Source organism: Equus quagga, unplaced genomic scaffold (genome assembly GCF_021613505.1).
Source record: "Equus quagga isolate Etosha38 unplaced genomic scaffold, UCLA_HA_Equagga_1.0 203_RagTag, whole genome shotgun sequence".
Taxonomy (NCBI): domain Eukaryota; kingdom Metazoa; phylum Chordata; class Mammalia; order Perissodactyla; family Equidae; genus Equus; species Equus quagga.
Window position 1 is genome coordinate 9,792,515 of NW_025798627.1, and position 17,789 is coordinate 9,810,303.

Here is a 17,789-nt window from a genome sequence, read left to right on the forward strand (position 1 = left end):
GCAACTTAAAGGATAATATATTTATTTGAGATTAATGTTTTTGGTCATGTGGATGCTTATCATGTTTATACATTTAAAATGCTTCCCTCCAGAAGCCAATACTTAAGGATCTGCATATTTTCAAACTGACCAAAAATTGATCACATTTTAGTGAAATAAATGTTTGAGAGAAAAATTGCTTCCTGACATCAGTAAAAAATTTGAAATGATGTATTTTATAATAGTGGTGAAATTTATCTATTAGGAACATTCTCATTTCTTGATGTCCTTCCAATTTCATCTATTTAAGAGAAAAGTAGGTGTGAATTTTGACACCTTATATATTCTGGGCTCTTCCCTTACACTGCAAATGTGAAACAGAAGTCCTGAGTTTTCGTTACCACAAACCAGAGTAAATGAAAGAAGAGAGAAAGATTTCCCCTATTAATATGAGGGTGTAAGAAGACATGAAGATGAGGTTTGTTTGTAGAACAAGAATAAAATCACTGTTCTCTAAATACTCAAAAGACTTCAGCAGTTTTATTTTAAGATGCTCAACTGTTCTGATTCACTAAGGTAAAAATGTAGGAAAAATTAAAATGTATATAACTTTTATAGTAAGCAAAGACAAGTAGCAATTTGGCTGATGTGATATTTAGAGAGAACTTACATGACACTTACACTGCTCCTGTCAATTTTGTAGGGTGCTCCAGGGGAGGATGGCCGGCCGGGTCCTCCAGGCTCCATAGGCATCAGGGGGCAGCCTGGGAGTATGGGTCTTCCAGGCCCCAAAGGTAGCAGTGTGAGTACAGTGTCCAATATGTTTGCCCTCTCATCCCAATCCTCACTTGGAACAGGCATGTTTTTAGCAAACTGATTGAAATTTAAATTAGTTCCTACTTCTTTAGGGTGACCCTGGAAAACCTGGAGAAGCAGGAAATGCTGGTGTTCCTGGGCAGAGGGTAACTATACATTTTCTGATAAGGAAAAAATCTATAGATGTGAAATTACCCAAATAATCATGGCCTCACCTCACGAATTGTCTCTGTGTGATACTAGGGAGCTCCTGGAAAAGATGGTGAAGTTGGTCCTTCCGGTCCTGTGGGACCCCCGGTATGTGATCTTTTAGCAAGGATATATTCACATTGCATGTTTCAAAAACTTTGTGCAAGGCTTTACGTATGAATAAGTTTCAGGGGAAGAGAATAAGAAAGTGCAGGATTGAAAAATTTCACTTACATCTTTTCTTTTGATTCCTGGTGCTGACATCTTCTGATTTTTTTAAAAACAATGATTGGTCTTGTCATACTAAACTTCTATAAAATGCTGATGGAAAAAGCTACTTCATCATCTTCATCTGTTGCAGTTGAAGAATATATCAAGTGAGGAAAATACTGTCTGACAAATATTTTATTTAAAATATATAAATACTGAATTATACCTACATTCTTCTAATAATGTGTCTTATAGAAATTTATTTAAGCTGGGTTTTTTTGGAGGGGCTAAAAAAGGAATGTTCTTTGAGGTATATTTTCGTTTCAGAATTTTAAAATTAAGTGTTAATCAGAAATATTTTGGCATATTTATTTGTTTTGGGATGGGACAATTTAAATATCTTTCTAAAATGTTAGCTTTGCTTTCGTTATTCCAGTTTTTAAAGTGTGATTAATACTTTTTATGACACTGAGAAATAAACCGCAATGGAAATATTACCCTTTTAGATTAGATATATGAAAGTAATGAGTTTTTCCATTTCCAGTTTATCCAGTTTCCCCATAATTTTATGGTTGGCTTCAGACATTTTATGTTTGGATCAAAAAATAAACAATGTCATCACTCCCTTCGCTGGCTATAGAAGATATTTTCTCACCAGCAGGGACTTCAAACAATACCATCAGATGACTTTTAATACTAGTTTATTATCTGGCTAAAGTGAAAAACATGTGATTGGAAGAAATACAAAGAGATATAAATACTTCTACTGGTTTACGTAAACAGGAAGCAGGTGTAAAGATCTGGCTGTTGATTTCATGATTTTCTTCCCTTCGTGACTTAGGGTCTAGCTGGGGAGAGAGGGGAACAGGGCCCTCCAGGCCCCACTGGCTTCCAGGTATGCACTAATGCAGTTTTCCATTTCTTCTTTCACTCACTAAAGTGCTTTTTAAAATATAAAAGGATATGGTCAAATGATGTGAAATTCTACAATTTTCAAAAACATTATTCTTTTTTTTAGTAAATAGAATAGACATTTGGATAAAATCAAACATTTTTGTTCAGAGAGAAGGAACAGCCTTCTGAAAAACTGATCAAAATCCAAAACTGTTAACACATTTAAAATCATAAAATGTTCTTGATATCTCAACAAGGTTTATTTAACGATTTTAAGGCTTATCTGATTTTATTGGAATGGTGTCTAAAATTTTTTGTTGAATAAATTATCATGACTTATCTGAACATATTGGTATGGTAGATTATTTAATAGCATAGATAATTATAATTTGGGGAAGAACTTTTAGAACTGACTTTCAATATGAATCCAGCAGCCTAAAATATTGTTCTCAGAGCCATTAAAAATTCTACCAATAGGAAGAACCTCCTGGTAGAGTCTTCTCTCTTTTTTGCTGAGTGGTGTGCAAATGAAAATGCAAACCCATCAACTGCCTCGCTGCTGTGTCACGTTGGAAGATGAAGGTTCTCATTCTGTTTTGCTTAGCTTGTGTTTGAACGATATCTTTTGCTTGAAAATCTAGGCATGGAACCGTGAATTGTAAAAGGCAAACTGTTAATACTGGTGGCCTATTAAACTTTTGCAGAGTCACAATTTTATATTCTTACTTTTGTTTTAGGGGCTTCCTGGTCCTCCAGGACCACCTGGAGAAGGTGGAAAGCCAGGTGACCAGGTAAGTTCTTAAATAATAGGAATAGCAGTACTAAAAATTGCTGGCTCATAATATCACTTGCTATGTGTGAGGCTCTGTTCTGGTTTACTTTACACATATTCTCTCTTTTCATCTTGAAAACAACCCTATGTACTAGGTACCACTATTATGCCCATTTTACAGATGAGGAAAATGAGGCACGCAAATGTTAGGTAATTTTCCCAAAGTCACACAGATGATATGATTTGAACCCAGGTCAAATGCTTCCCAAGATTGTGTTCTTAATCACTAAATAAATCTCAGCATAACTATAGAGTTTTACCGAGGTTTTGTAAACGGTTGTGAACAGAAATTAACCCTTTTATTTCTATCGTTTTACTGGCACATAGGTTTATTTAATTTATTTTTCTTTGAGTGATTCATTCATTCATTCACTCATTCAATAACAATTTGCTGAGCACCACTGTGCTTAGCTCCACTAAACCCTGGCCTTAACCAATCGAACAGGATGGACATGGACTTTGCCCTATATTACATTATAGTAGGAGACAGAGAGTGTAGGAAGACAGTTACAATAGTAGTGTTTTCTACGTGCTATGGTAGGGGAGGCACGGACTGTAGGGAAACAGAAGATGCAACTAATTCAGACTTTCGGGTTTAAGAAAAGTTTCCTGGACAAAGTAATATCTTTAATGAGATCTGAAGGATGAATGACGGTAAGTTGGGAGGAGGGAAGGTAAGGAAATACCCAGGAAATGGGGACAGCAGGTGCAAAGGCTTGCTGATCAAATGAAGGCACTGAAACAATTTCAGTAAGTCAGGAATGTGGTGGACAAGTTGAAGAGGGTAGAGGTGAGGCGGGAGGGGTGAACCAGGGGCCAGATATGGAGCATCCCAATGTGAGCCTAATTTGTTCTTATTATTAGAGTAATGGAAAGCTAATGAAGGGCTTTTATGTAGGGAGTAATACTATTAGATTTTGGTTTTAGGAAGATCATGCCACAATGAAAACAGTACTTTGGGGGGATAAGACTGAAGGCCTAGTTGAGACAGTTATTATCTTAATCAAAGAGAGAAGTTTTAAGTAACAAACTTTCCTTTAGTTAAGAGCAAACAAACTTTTAATGTAGTCATGACTGCATTAGTTTGAACCCACCACTCCTGGTAGTGTGTTGTCCATATTATATGTTCAAGAAATATTTACTAACTTGAATTGAATTGGTTCCATTTAAAAGATCAGCACTTCATTGCTTTTAATTTTACTTCCCTCTATTAGAACTTTTTCACATTTCATTAGGAAATACAAGGACTTTAGCATATATTTTGTTGTCTCTACAAAAAACTAATGCGCTATCTTTGTGAGATAATATTTTGCCTATTCTCACTCCCAAAAATCAAACATTTAAGTATAATATAAATTTTTCTGGAACAATATTTTCATTCAATGTATATGACATCACCGCATTTGTAAACATGTACTCATTTTTCATTCTTCAATGTTATGGGCTTAGTTAGACTTCTAATAGTACATTAAAAGAAATTAGGTATATGATCTGGAAAGATTTCTAATAAATACCCGAAATTTAGCTCAAAGCTTTTCTTCCAATTTTTAAAAATGTATTTTCTAGGGGGTTCCTGGAGATCCTGGAGCAGTTGGCCCATTAGGACCTAGAGTAAGTAATTTTTCTTTGTGATTAACTTCATTTCCATTGGCTTCAGTTTTAAAAAGCATCTTTTATCTTCAACAGGGCTTTATTTTAAGCATTAAAATTCTTCTACTTGATGAAAATCAATCTTATGAGAAACATTTTGTGTTGCAAAACTAGCATATCCTTACTTCAAGTTCATTTCTTATCACTAAATTAGAAAATCAAGCCTTAATAATTGCTCATTTCCCAATTTTTGTTTAGTAGAAGCCATTTTTCAGATTTCCAGAAACACTTTTCATCCATTTTTAGATCAAGCACTGAGATTGTTTGACATTCCAATGTTGTGCTAGGGAGAACGAGGAAATCCAGGAGAAAGAGGAGAACCAGGAATAACCGGACTCCCTGGTGAAAAGGGCATGGCTGGAGGACACGGTCCTGATGGCCCAAAAGTAAGTATGGGTGTGTGAGCTCAGGATTTAAAAATGTTCTAAAATTACTGCCCAACAAACATATGATTGTACCAGAATGTACTTCTCTTGTTTTTGCTGGATATTTGATTACATAATTTTCTTCTTCAATGAGTATTTAATGAGCACCTACTAGGCTTATCTTTGAAACTAAAGAGTCAGCTAAAAAGGAGTCTCTCTTCTGTGATGGGATTTATGGTCTAGGACATACAGTGATACGTTCTGATATACAAATCCATTTCTAATATTTATCTATATAAATTTTATTAATGACTTCTGTTAATAAGCAGAAATAGGAAATACAAAATTGCATAATTTGTTAGGAGATATTCCTAATCATGTGCTCCATTTTCCTTGCCCCAAGTTCCACAATTCTGCTTATTAAATATATCAAAGCATGTTGTTTTTGAAATCTGAAAATACAATACCTTGTAAGTCGAAAATCAGTCCTGTTTCCTTTTGGGTGCCACTTTAAGATTGATAGAAGACAATGTGGCCAACTTCAGTGCAAACAATTGAAGTGGAATTTTTCATGATCATACAACATTAGATCCCTTATCATCTTCAACGTCCAGAATGATTGCATAAGATAGCTTCAACTTAACCCCTGAATGAGCCTGAAAACCAGCTTAATGCCGTGGGTTCATCAGAGATGGAATAAAACATTTTCTAAGTGTAATGTCTTCTTTCTTTATTAGAATCCCCATGATGTTGCCAAAAACAGAAAAAAAAAGGGGCAACTCTATCATTTTTATTTGAATCAGTACTCAGTTTTCCCAAAAACAAATGTTGAAAACATAAACCAAAAATTAAATTAAAATTTAAACAGCAAGTTTTAATTTAAAAAAATGAACTCAGAGACAATTTTCCCAAATGAAAAATATAAGCACGAGGTTGAACCATGTGAAATTGCTGAGATTCTACCATTTTTGACCCCACCAAAACAGAAATCCCATGTGGTGCAGCTTAACACATGAGTGAGCTCATTTATTGTTGGTTCATCTTAGGGCAGTCCAGGACCAACTGGGACCCCTGGAGATACAGGCCCACCAGGTCTTCAAGGTATGCCAGGAGAAAGAGGCATTGCAGGAACTCCTGGCCCCAAGGGTGACAGAGTAAGTCTGATGTTTTCAGTTCATACCTTTAGACTTTCTGCTGTTAATGATTTCCTGAGCAGCCTTGTACTTCTACCATCCTGAGTCATAAGTCATTCATTCCTTCATTCTTTCAATATGTGTTTATTGAGAAAATGCCCAGTGCCAGGCATTGTTCTAGGTTCAAGGGGATACAGCTACGAACACAAGAGATAAGCCCTGCTCTTATGAAGCTTTCATGCAAGTGTGGGAAAAAGACAATTAAATGAACAAATGGTGTTTTGTGTGTTTTCCCAGGGTGGCATAGGAGAGAAAGGTGCTGAAGGCACAGCTGGAAATGATGGAGCAAGAGTAAGTGAAACCATTCCTTTACCAGCCAAGCTAGTAATCAACGTCACCATTATCATATGAATTTTTCTGAAATTTCCAAAATAAAGTTCATCATGTTTCCATGGTGGTCAGGATTTGGAGAATGATGAAATTTGAGATTTGAAGTTGATCAACCATGGATACTCATTCATGGCTTACCTTGAATTAGAGCAAAGCCAAAAAGTAAAGTCATTGTTGAGAGAGTGAATACAACACATTTTTATTGTGTGCAGGAGATCAGTCCTTTAAGCAGTGGGGCCCTCTTTATCTTTGCTTATCATGTATTTCATATGCATTGTTTATTTCTACTGAAATGCTGATCTAATGAGCTGTCCCACACTTCATTCCAGTACAGGCAAGTAGAGTTTTGCAGAGCAGCCAAAGCTGTGATGAACGTTTCTTAATATACTGGATGTTAGGGCTGAGAAAATTACTGCCCGATGAGTCATCATTAGTGCTTTCATCAAGAAAGAGGCTGAATAAGCGAAATGTAAAGCAGGATGGTTGACCCCAAAGCATTGTTTAATATCATGTCAGAAACTGACATTTAACAAGCTTCAGGTCCTCAGATTAGAATGCATTTGCAATTCTAAGGATAATCAGACAACCAGATGGAAAATAGGTTTTTAGACATGAATGATTCTGTCATGTAAGAGCAGGTAATCACAGTCACTCAGACAGTCAACATTTCCTGGAATAGTTCTTGATCTTTGATAAAAAATTTCTGTTTCAGTGAGACCTGGTTTGCTACTAGTTGTCCTGTTGGGCCCTGGCAATACCAATTGTCAAAAAAAAAACAAAAAGAGATCACACTGAGCCAAGTTAATACATTGATTATATTAGCTTCTACTTAAAAAAATCAAGTAAAATATAGAAAAGTTTTAGCCTTAGTGGTAATTATCCCTTTTTTGTTTTTCTGAAAAACTTACTAAGGGTGAAATAGTTAGCAAATTACGAACACAAAATGTCTTTTGCCTTTTAATTAAATCTAATATTTGATTTAATATTTCAAAAATGGTCTAAGTAAATCTGGTATATTGTTTGTATTTTGCGACATGAATGGTCTGGGGTACATAGTAAGTAGCACAGTAGTGTTTGGAGAAGTGATGCACTGATGGTTTATTTTAAGGGGAAATTTGAAATGTGTATCTATTGTTCCTATGAATTACTTTGAAATGCAATGTAATAGGACCAAGACTTAAGCAATGACTGCTTTGATTTTAGTTAGGGCCATACATTGTTTTAGGGCAGAAACAGGGCAGAACATTTACTGTAATCTCATAGTAAAGGGGAAAAAATGAATAATGTTTCCTCTGTATGAATAAAAAGTCTGTGAATTTAACGAAGTGACCTATATTAATCAAATCCTTTAAAGAAGTATATTAGATGAATTATTGGAAGAACATTGTTTCATTATAGATCCAGATAATTAAGATCACAGTTTTTTCATGTTCTTAAATGCCAAAGAATATTTAGGCTGCGTATGAAGACGCAGTGCACAAATTTGGAGAGAGAACTTGTTTTAGAAAGGACTCTAATATAGTCCAGCACTTTAAAGATTGTGACCAGTGTCAAGAAGACTCAGGTTATACCCCATGTGGTAGCCGCCTGTGCTCTGAGCCAAAGAACCCCACCGACTGCAGTGTAGCTGGGTAGTAACACTCCTTTTCACCTCAGAGGAATGTGGAAAACTGAATGCCTTAGCATAACTTCACTTCTGTTTTAAAATACAAAGAGTGATATTTCACTAGCATATTATGACTTAAAAATATAATATTCTATACAAAGAAAGAAAACCTCTTTTCAATCTATGCTCAAATTTCAAATAGATATTAGCAACATTAAATAGGCTAAGAAACAGAGAAACCCTGTTGAAGAATAGTATTAATTTAGAACTAAAGTTTAAAGTCAGTGTTATACATGGATGAGTTGGATGAAAGGGATTAAAACATTTTAGGGAGAAAATCTGGTGGAAATTGTTTTAGACTAGGTAGAATAATCTTGAAAATATACAGATTATATCATTTATTATAGATAATGTTTTGCAAAAGCAGCCAAGCTATAACAAAATAGTCCCTTGTTTGTTTGTTTAAACATGGAGATTTCTGTGCATTCATTTCCTCAGTATGCCTATGTTTTGTGACAGGGTCTTCCAGGTCCCTTGGGTCCTCCAGGTCCTGCAGGTCCCACTGGAGAAAAGGTAATGTCCTAAGTTGGTACTTTGTGGACTGAGGCTCTTGAGGTCTGGATACTGGCTCTTTCTCATAACGTTCTCTCTTTTATAAAATATGGTAGTTGGGTTACATCATCTCAGAGTTGTCCTTCGTTATCTGCCCCCGATACAGTGCCCAACATCCTATACTTTATCATGTTTTGCTACCGCTTTAGACAATAACCATCTAAAATTTTCTTTCTAGGGTGAACCTGGCCCTCGAGGTTTAGTTGGCCCTCCTGGCTCCCGTGGCAATCCTGTAAGTGATGGTACTTGGATCTTCTTTAGTATGAGATTGAGCAGTCAACAATCCATTATTTTGTTTTGATATTGGTATAAAATCACACTCATTGGATTAGGTTATTTATAAGAATGGTTTTCAATGTCTGCTTTTCTCATTAAACTTAAAAAAATTATCTGTGTATTATTTCTATACAATCTATTAACTCTAGGTAAGCAGCTCATTTACTAAATAATTAAGAAACTTCTTTGAGACTTCAGACCTTGGAAATTGTGTCCTATGGCCCTTATCTCTATCTCACCCTGAAGAGTCTTCCTCAAGCAATATGTCTAATTTCTCTATCTGTATATTTCAAGACACTACAAATTTATATAATTGTATTTTTAAATACTATTCCTGTTTAGAATAATGTGTGAAGGCTACTGTAATCTTTGTCTTGTCCTAGGGTTCTCGTGGTGAAAATGGTCCAACTGGGGCTGTTGGTTTTGCTGGACCCCAGGTATAATTTTCAAATATCTCTAATTTACAATGAACACTCCTTTTGTTCCTTAAACAATGAGTTTAACTAATTATCATTGTCATATTTTGAAGGTATATTAAAGATTCTGGAAAGTTTACAGTTTTCTAGGCAACATTCTCACTTTAAACATTTTTTCTTGGACAGCCACAAAAATGGATGAATTTGCATGATTTTGAATTGTATGCTTATTTGTTATACTAAAATGTGGTGGGATGACATTTTTTCAGACTATCTTCAAAGATCTCATCAGGGCGTTTTTTTCTTCTATGCTTTCATACTGATTATACAGCTCTATTTTATAGCAAATCATTAAACGATATGTTAGTAATAATTACTGTGAAGAAATTTCTCTATAAGTGTAATAATTATTGCTTGTTTATACAATTGGCATAGGGCCCTGATGGGCAGCCTGGAGTAAAAGGTGAACCTGGAGAGCCGGGACAGAAGGGAGATGCTGGCTCTCCTGGACCACAAGGTCTAGCAGGATCCCCAGGCCCTCATGTAAGTTTAAGAAAAGGACACAACTTGCGTCCAGTGCCCAAGTTTAGACCTTGTGTTTAGGTGATTTTGCTTTACTACAGTGATCTTTTGTTTCTTTCTTTCTATTTAGGGTCCTAATGGTGTTCCCGGACTGAAAGGTGGTCGAGGAACTCAGGGTCCGCCTGTGAGTTGGTTTGAAGCTCTGGGAATTGCATACAGTTAGTCACAGATATCTAGTACTTCACAGACGCTTTAAAGTTAATCTCAAGCTGTAACAACAAATTTTTACTTATATAACTATACTATAGTGGAAAGGACACTTCAGCTAGATGGAGATCTGGATTAAAATTAGTTTTATGATCTTGGAGACCCAGCTGCCTGATGTGTAACATAAATAAAATATGACCTCTGGGGGCCGGCCCGATGGCGCAGCGGTTAAGTTCGCACGTTCCGCTTCTCGGCGGCCCGGGGTTCGCAGGTTCGGATCCCGGGTGTGGACATGGCACTGCTTGGCAGCCATGCTGTGGTAGGCGTCCCACGTATAAACTAGAGGAAGATGGGCACGATGTTAGCTCAGGGCCAGTCTTCCTCAGCAAAAAGAGGAGGAGTGGCAGTAGTTAGCTGAGGGCTAATCTTTCTCCAAAACAAAACAAAACAAAACAAAACAAAACAAAAATATTACCTATGGAAGAGGTAATGAATAATGTGGAAACACTTTATATAATTCTGTTATATAAAATATTAATGGAATTCTAGCCCTAGCCTTGAATGTACTTGTATATGTTTGAGAGAAATGGAAAGTAGACAGAGAAAAATAGCATCCTTCTTACCAATTAATCCAGATCCATTCTCAAAAACATAGGATGCAAGAAAAAAATGCATTGGTCACAAGAAAAGGAATATAATGGCCTATATCCCTATGAAAAAAATAAATCCCAGGAAGTGTGTGTAACTGATTGTTCTTTTACTATTGCTTATATGATATTATATTTTTAGGGTGCTACAGGATTTCCTGGTTCTGCTGGAAGAGTTGGACCTCCAGGCCCTGCTGTAAGTCAATTCAGTAATTCAAATAATTGAGAGTGGAGTAAGTACACATACACACATAAAAATATACAAAAACACATGTGTATGTACATATTATGTAGATATACACACATAAATTTAATTGAGTTATTTATTCTTTTATTTAATCCCTTAATGATGTGTTACCCCATGTTAACAACTCTCATCCCAATAATTCATCCTGGTATGTTGTCAACACAAATTCATCTTTAATCATCCAATGTTTCTTGGAGTAGCTTATTTACAAGTCCTTTTTAGCTCCAATGTTTGACTATTATTCTATTTGGGTACTAAATACTAACAATATTGTGTGATGATAATCATTTCCTTCAGTTAGTAAGCACCTATGAAACTTTGTTTAATAAATGCTATTCTTTCATTATAAGACCAGATCAGACAGAATAAAATGTTATATATTTATTGTTGGAGCAGAGCCTTAAGAAGTTTGAAAATTCAAATTAATTTCAGCACACTTTTAATAATGACTCAAAGGCAATTGTCTGCAAATAATTCAGCTTTTCTCCTGGGGAATGCATCTGCAGCTGTGTTTTGTTTAATTTTTTTAAGTCCACTGAATGATTGATTATCTAACAGAAAAAAATGGACCTTTGAGGCTTAAGAATCTGCCTTTGAGGTAGAGACCGTCGCATCCAGTACTCTATGTGGCTTCCACTTTGCCCTCCTGGGTTTCTTTCTATTATGCTAGGGAGCTCCCGGACCTGCGGGGCCCTTAGGGGAACCTGGGAAGGAGGGACCTCCAGGCCTTCGTGGGGACCCTGGCTCTCATGGACGAGTGGGAGATCGAGGACCAGCTGGCCCCCCAGGTGGCCCAGGAGACAAAGGGGACCCGGGAGAAGATGGGCAACCTGTAAGTTCAGCATCTTTGTTCAGACCGCCTCTAACTGAGATATTTGCAAATAGAAATCCATAATAATCACTGCCACAAAGAAACTGTTTATACATTATCCCGGGCACGTTCATAAATCCGTTAAGTGCATTATGCCCCATAGGTTTTTAATTTACAATTCTCAGCTCTAGACAAGAGTATATGTATGGATATAAAAATATAACAGTACTGGATATGGTGTTCAAAAGCTAAAAAAGAAAACACTCTTTTAAAAATTTGTACAGTATGAAGAAAATTTTTAAAAAGCATGTTATTTTATTTAATATCTTAATGCCTCTGAACATGAATCTGTTTAGATAGGTCTCTATTTTTTTCTTTATTTTTAAAAGTTTTGTTTTTTAAAAAGAGAAAAAATGCTTGCCTGAGTAGTTACTTCTTTTATTCCATCAATATTCACATTAATCGTCAAGTTCCTTTCCAACTAATGAGCCATTTTTACCTTTAAATGATGTTAGAGGTTCTGTGTGGATTACCAATTATGACTACTCATGTATAGTATGATTTTAGAAAATGGAGAACATTTCTCATACCGAAAACCTGTAAGCTGTGATCTATTAGAAAGTTTTGCATATAGTTTTGCCCTGGAGAATTTCTAATTATAGTTTATCCTTAAACTTAGGGTCCAGATGGTCCGCCTGGTCCAGCTGGAACGACTGGGCAAAGAGGAATTGTTGGCATGCCTGGGCAGCGTGGAGAGCGAGGCATGCCCGGCCTGCCAGGCCCAGCGGTGAGTAGTTGTATTGGTCAATTTCATCTGATTATGTGCAATATAATTTGTGAAGAGAGCATTTGTCATGGTTCTTTTTTTGCTTAATAGATTTAAAGTCTTCTTTAGACACAAATTCTGAGTATCTTAAAAGCCTTTTGACTTTAAATGTCAAATTCTTTGCTTAAGTACCTTACACAGACTTTGAAAAATATATTTATTTAACCTTGGAAGTAGAGAAGTAGACAAATAAGGATATGGATTTTGGTGACTCTAAATCTTCCTTCAAAGATGAAAAACATCCATGGAGCTAGAGAAGGAGGATAATCTCCCAGTGAGTAGATAGCCTCTTTTTAAATAAACATGCCTAACAAAAACATCCATATTTCACAGTTCAGAGGGTAATTTTTCATAAACCATTAAAGGGAAGAAGTAATTGAGATAAAGTCACAGTGGAGTTGAAAGTGGGGTGAACCATAAAGAACTCTGAAAGTAATCTCCTGGCCCCTGGAGGGGGCTGAGAATCTTACATTCCCTGGCGGAGGGATAAAAGTTTGACTCCCTATTAGCTTTGAGGAGACTAAATTTTTTACATGCTTGACAGAAAAAAAATGATGTTTTCATATGGAATGTAAAAAGAGAGATATATTTCTGGGACCTTGGAGCGAGGGGACATGTGAGTTAAGATTGAAACCAGCAAACCGGGAGTCAAGGAATATCTTATTCTTATCAGAAGTGAACCAAGAAACCCAAGTGAAATGCCCCAATAGGGAGACTGAAGTGCCAAGATATAGAAATAAAGTGAGCAGACAAAGCAGAAGTGAATAGGATGAGCATGCCTTTCTAGTGATGCAGATTCCAGAAGGGCAGCCAGAATTGACCATAGTACACCGATTAGAACCCAAAATGCACACCTGAGTGTGTGGCAAAGGACACTTTTTAGTCCCTTTGATATATCAGGATGGTGTGATAAGAAGTGGGCATGGTGCTAAGAAGGCACTACAGTGACGTGGATGTTGTGGGATAATGGACGATTATGACCATAGTAGGAGGGACTGAGGGGCCATTGGAATAAACATAGCCTTTATGTGAACTGGCATTCTTAAATTTCTTCAGAAGTCGTTGACAAATTTCTGCTTTTATTTCAGGGAACACCAGGAAAAGTAGGACCAACGGGTGCCCCAGGAGATAAAGGTCCACCTGGACCCGTGGGCCCCCCAGGCTCCAACGGCCCTGTGGGGGAACCTGGCCCTGAAGTGAGTACTGCAGTGAAATAACTCTCCTCTCCTTTTCTGGGTGTCATAGGGACAACTTTTTATTTAGAATCAGTTAAGAAATTTAGAAATTGACTGTACATTTGGCCTGAAGGAAGTTTCTTAGTGACATTTGATGTACTCTGCTTTCCTAGAGCGTTGATTAAATGATGACATAAAGAAAATGTAATCAGATTGCTGTCTGTGCGCTGACCTTCATCTAGTCTGGAAACCAGTATTTTAGTTGGTTTAGATTGTTGCCAAATTGTTTTGAAGGTGAAAGGATGTGTCCATTTATCTTTCCCTTGTTATTATTTCATTCTGTAATGGCATATTGGTCAAAATTGCCAAGTTTTATGGTGATAGGATTAATGTAACTATTACCGCTTGTGAAGAGGGCAAAGTAAATAGAGATCACTTTACTCAAATATCACTATGAAGTAAAATCATGAACGTCATGTTTCCTAAGGCTCTTTTGAGAGGACTTTAGTTTTTGAAAGGTGATTTGAGAACTTATAGTTTTAATCTCCCCTGTGCAGTGCTTTAATGAGTAAATCACTAGTTAATCTCACATTTTCTTGAAAGAAACAATCAATGCCTTTCAGAGCTATTTCTGATAAAATGGTGAAAACATAGTTCTAAAAAAAAATCAAAATAAAGTAAGAGGAGAAGACTATATGTTTTTAAAAAGTAATTTAATATCATCTAAACATAGTAATTTTATTTCAAAGCTTTAAAGGATATTATTTGGATAAACTTAAGTAAAAGTGAGAAAAACCATTCACTGGTAATACAAAGAAAACATAAAATACCAAAATGTAATTGTTGTCTATTTATTTCAAGGAATTTGAGGATTTTTTCCCCCTCTTTTAAAATAAAAAATGGAAATGAAGAATTTGGATTAAGTAGGAGAAGCCTGCCAGGAGGAAGGCCTGGGGGCCACCACGTAGGGGAGCTTCTGCATCTGGTGGTGCCTCATCTGGGCCCACCATTAAAGAGGTTGATTCAGCCAAGCTGAGCATAGAGTTAGCATCGTTCCACACAAAACTCTGAAGGATTCACATTTGCAGCAAATTCCATGGCAGTTTTAAAGTTGGGTTGCTATAGTAAATAACTGGGCATTCTTAATACTTGAAGGTGGCATATGTGCATGGGGAAAGGAAATCACATGGCCCTTTATGAGACTGTATTGTAAGTGGAAAATGCAATGTCTTAAATAAAACTTTGTTTTAAATTGGCACACACAAAACAAAAGTAAGAATGTGTGAATAATTTTACAAGAAGTTCAAAGTAATAGAAAAGATGACAGACTTTCTTCTACTGAAATTTCCATAAATGTTAATTTATACTTTATAGAAGAGAGATGGAAAACGTGCTGTAATATTTCTGGCAATTGGAATGAGATTATTTTCGTTACTCAGTTAATTCGTTTTTCAAATATGGTTCTTTATAGGGTCCAGCTGGTAATGATGGTACTCCAGGACGGGATGGTGGTGTGGGAGAACGTGTAAGGACAATTTCACTTGTTAAAGAATCTAGAGTAACGCAAATTCGAAATCTTTGTAATACTAATCAATAAAAAGCTACACTTTCTTCTCATGGCTTCAATGCAGCCCTGATTTTTCCTGTAGTAGCAACCTTTTTTGTAGTGTCATAATTGGTAGCTCTTGTTGAAATGAGATTTGAATTCAGATCAAAGTGAGATGGCATTTTTTAACAGTAGGCAATCCATATTTGGTGCAACGTGAAGGCTTTGGATGAGGACACATAGGAAGTAGTCTAAATTTCAAACTCGCTCACAAAAGTGTGGAAGCAGAAATAGAGCTGTGTGACATCTAAATTTCTCTACCTTCCTCCTAAAGTGAATGCCCCATGAGGAAAAAACCATGTGGCTTTCTAAGTATTGTATATTCCGTGATATGCTTTCAAATTAGATATGTGCTGAACTGAAGATATCTCCGACTTTATCTGAAGCTCCAGGCCCTTTGAGCAGTCACACAGTTGTCTCAGACTACACATTAGTCCCTGGAAGACAAAAATAGCCCCTGTTCTAACATCTATTATGATGCAACGTTGCTTTAAGATCTCGTCATGTAGCAGAACGAACTTGGAAGCCAGACAGACCTAGATTGGAATCTTGGTTCCTTAAGTAACCAGCTATCTGATCTTGAACAAATGTTCTGAACCTGAGTTTTCAAATACTGTAAATATGATTATTACCTATATCATTGAGCATTTGTGTTTTAAAAAACATGTTTAAAGTATCTACTAGGCACTCAAAGAAAGGGGAAGAAAGAGTTTTGAGGAATCTTGGGGTAAAGCCAGGGAATGCACATTCTCTTGGTGTCCGAGTTTTCCCTTGGTCAGCATATATTGTCTAGTGTGGTAGCCTTCGAAGATTTTGCCGACATACTTCCTGATATAATTTTGAAAATCTATGAACCTCTATGCACATTTAAGTTGCCATCACATTTTATTTTAATCATAAGTTTAAATAGTTGCAAAGGAGGTAATTCTTGGGAAATTTTAACTGTATATGTGCTTTCAATATATTTTTTTCAAAATCTTGGAGTTGCTAATTTAGCTTATTCAATGTATTTATGTTTCTGTTCCCTAACTCAACTGCCAGAGTTTATTCTGGTTGCCAAACTAATCAGTCAAATAAGACAATTTACGTCAAAAAAAAGGTCTGACCCCATTTTTGAAGTCAAATACTTTTGTTAATATGTGTTCATATAACAATAATCTCACCTCTGACTTCTTGAGGACACAAATCAGATTTGAAGCCTTGTCCTCATTGGATCACCTGGATAAAATAAAGAGTAGCTTCTTCCTTTCCAAATACCTCTCTGCTTTATACGCAAGTGAACTATGCATTCTGGAAAAGTCCCTTAGTTTGGTGCCCAGAGGGGTTTACTCCTTGGGGCATTGCACCATAATGAGATTGCAGATGGTGTGTTGTCTGTGATTATTAAGGAGGAAGTGGGAAAGGATGCTCCATGTCAGTTTTCTGAAAGAAGACATATGGAGTTGAAAAGTCAAATACGGAGTTGAAAATGTGGGAAGTGGTTTCCTTAAAACTTTCCCTGTTTTAACCCTCTGTGGAAAGCCCTTGTTTATCCCAAGTGTACAGATACCCCAGTTTGAAGACTGCTGGTCTAAGAAACATGCTAAATTCTGGAGATGGCCACTCCTATACTCCAGCAGCCCTACTATGGGAGTAGTAGGGCCACAGTTAGGGGAGGAATGAGACCTGAAATTGGGGAGAAACAATCTTTTTCTTTTCAGTTTGATTTATTAATAAGTAAATATAAGTAAAATAATAAATAAATTTTTAAAAAGGTACTATTTTTCTTATCATGAATAGCACGAGTGTATAGAATACTGTTGTTTTAGAATAAATATTAAAAGAGTAATATCGTGGTTATTCTTGCCAGGGTGATCGCGGAGACCCTGGGCCTGCAGGTCTGCCGGGCTCTCAGGGGGCCCCTGGAACTCCTGGCCCCGTCGGCGCTCCAGGAGATGCGGGACAGAGAGGAGATCCGGTAAGGAGAGTCAGTTTCATACTGACAGTTATAAACATCACCATGCTGTATAATGAGCTACAAATACACACGCATGCATCATACATGTGCACATGATTAAGGACTCCAAACAAAGAGTGAGAAACAATCGATTATGAGTTAAATATTCTTTAGTCTTAAAGGAAAACACTTGATTTCTAATAGTTCTTCAAAAATCCTGATACTTTGACTTTCATCATCTAAAAGTGTTGTCATTTATAGGAAATGTAATGAGTATGCATCATATTAAATTTAAGTAAGTAATATCTTACCGTAATGAACTAAGGTGATCTTCATTTAGTGAAGTCAATTAATAAAGTTGATTATAGAAGTGTCATTGCAGTTACAGTGAGCACATTCTTTTTCCTAGGGACATTAGCCTGATTGTAATCAATTAGCTAGAGG

General features: G+C 36.4%; 1 protein-coding gene across 2 annotated transcripts in view; it reads left to right on the forward strand.

Annotated features, from left to right (window-relative positions):
* The window catches only part of LOC124233469 (collagen alpha-2(V) chain), a 402,012-nt gene that overhangs the window by 371,602 nt on the left and 12,621 nt on the right, over window positions 1–17,789 (forward strand). For both annotated transcript variants that reach the window (XM_046650583.1, XM_046650582.1), the window contains 20 exons: window positions 683–781; window positions 888–941; window positions 1,039–1,092; window positions 2,036–2,089; window positions 2,826–2,879; window positions 4,487–4,531; window positions 4,858–4,956; window positions 5,982–6,089; window positions 6,366–6,419; window positions 8,584–8,637; window positions 8,855–8,908; window positions 9,336–9,389; window positions 9,804–9,911; window positions 10,021–10,074; window positions 10,887–10,940; window positions 11,662–11,823; window positions 12,482–12,589; window positions 13,717–13,824; window positions 15,275–15,328; window positions 17,259–17,366. In XM_046650583.1, the coding sequence (XP_046506539.1) occupies window positions 683–781; window positions 888–941; window positions 1,039–1,092; window positions 2,036–2,089; window positions 2,826–2,879; window positions 4,487–4,531; window positions 4,858–4,956; window positions 5,982–6,089; window positions 6,366–6,419; window positions 8,584–8,637; window positions 8,855–8,908; window positions 9,336–9,389; window positions 9,804–9,911; window positions 10,021–10,074; window positions 10,887–10,940; window positions 11,662–11,823; window positions 12,482–12,589; window positions 13,717–13,824; window positions 15,275–15,328; window positions 17,259–17,366 (1,539 nt within the window). The remainder of the gene's footprint in view (window positions 1–682; window positions 782–887; window positions 942–1,038; window positions 1,093–2,035; window positions 2,090–2,825; window positions 2,880–4,486; window positions 4,532–4,857; window positions 4,957–5,981; window positions 6,090–6,365; window positions 6,420–8,583; window positions 8,638–8,854; window positions 8,909–9,335; window positions 9,390–9,803; window positions 9,912–10,020; window positions 10,075–10,886; window positions 10,941–11,661; window positions 11,824–12,481; window positions 12,590–13,716; window positions 13,825–15,274; window positions 15,329–17,258; window positions 17,367–17,789) is intronic.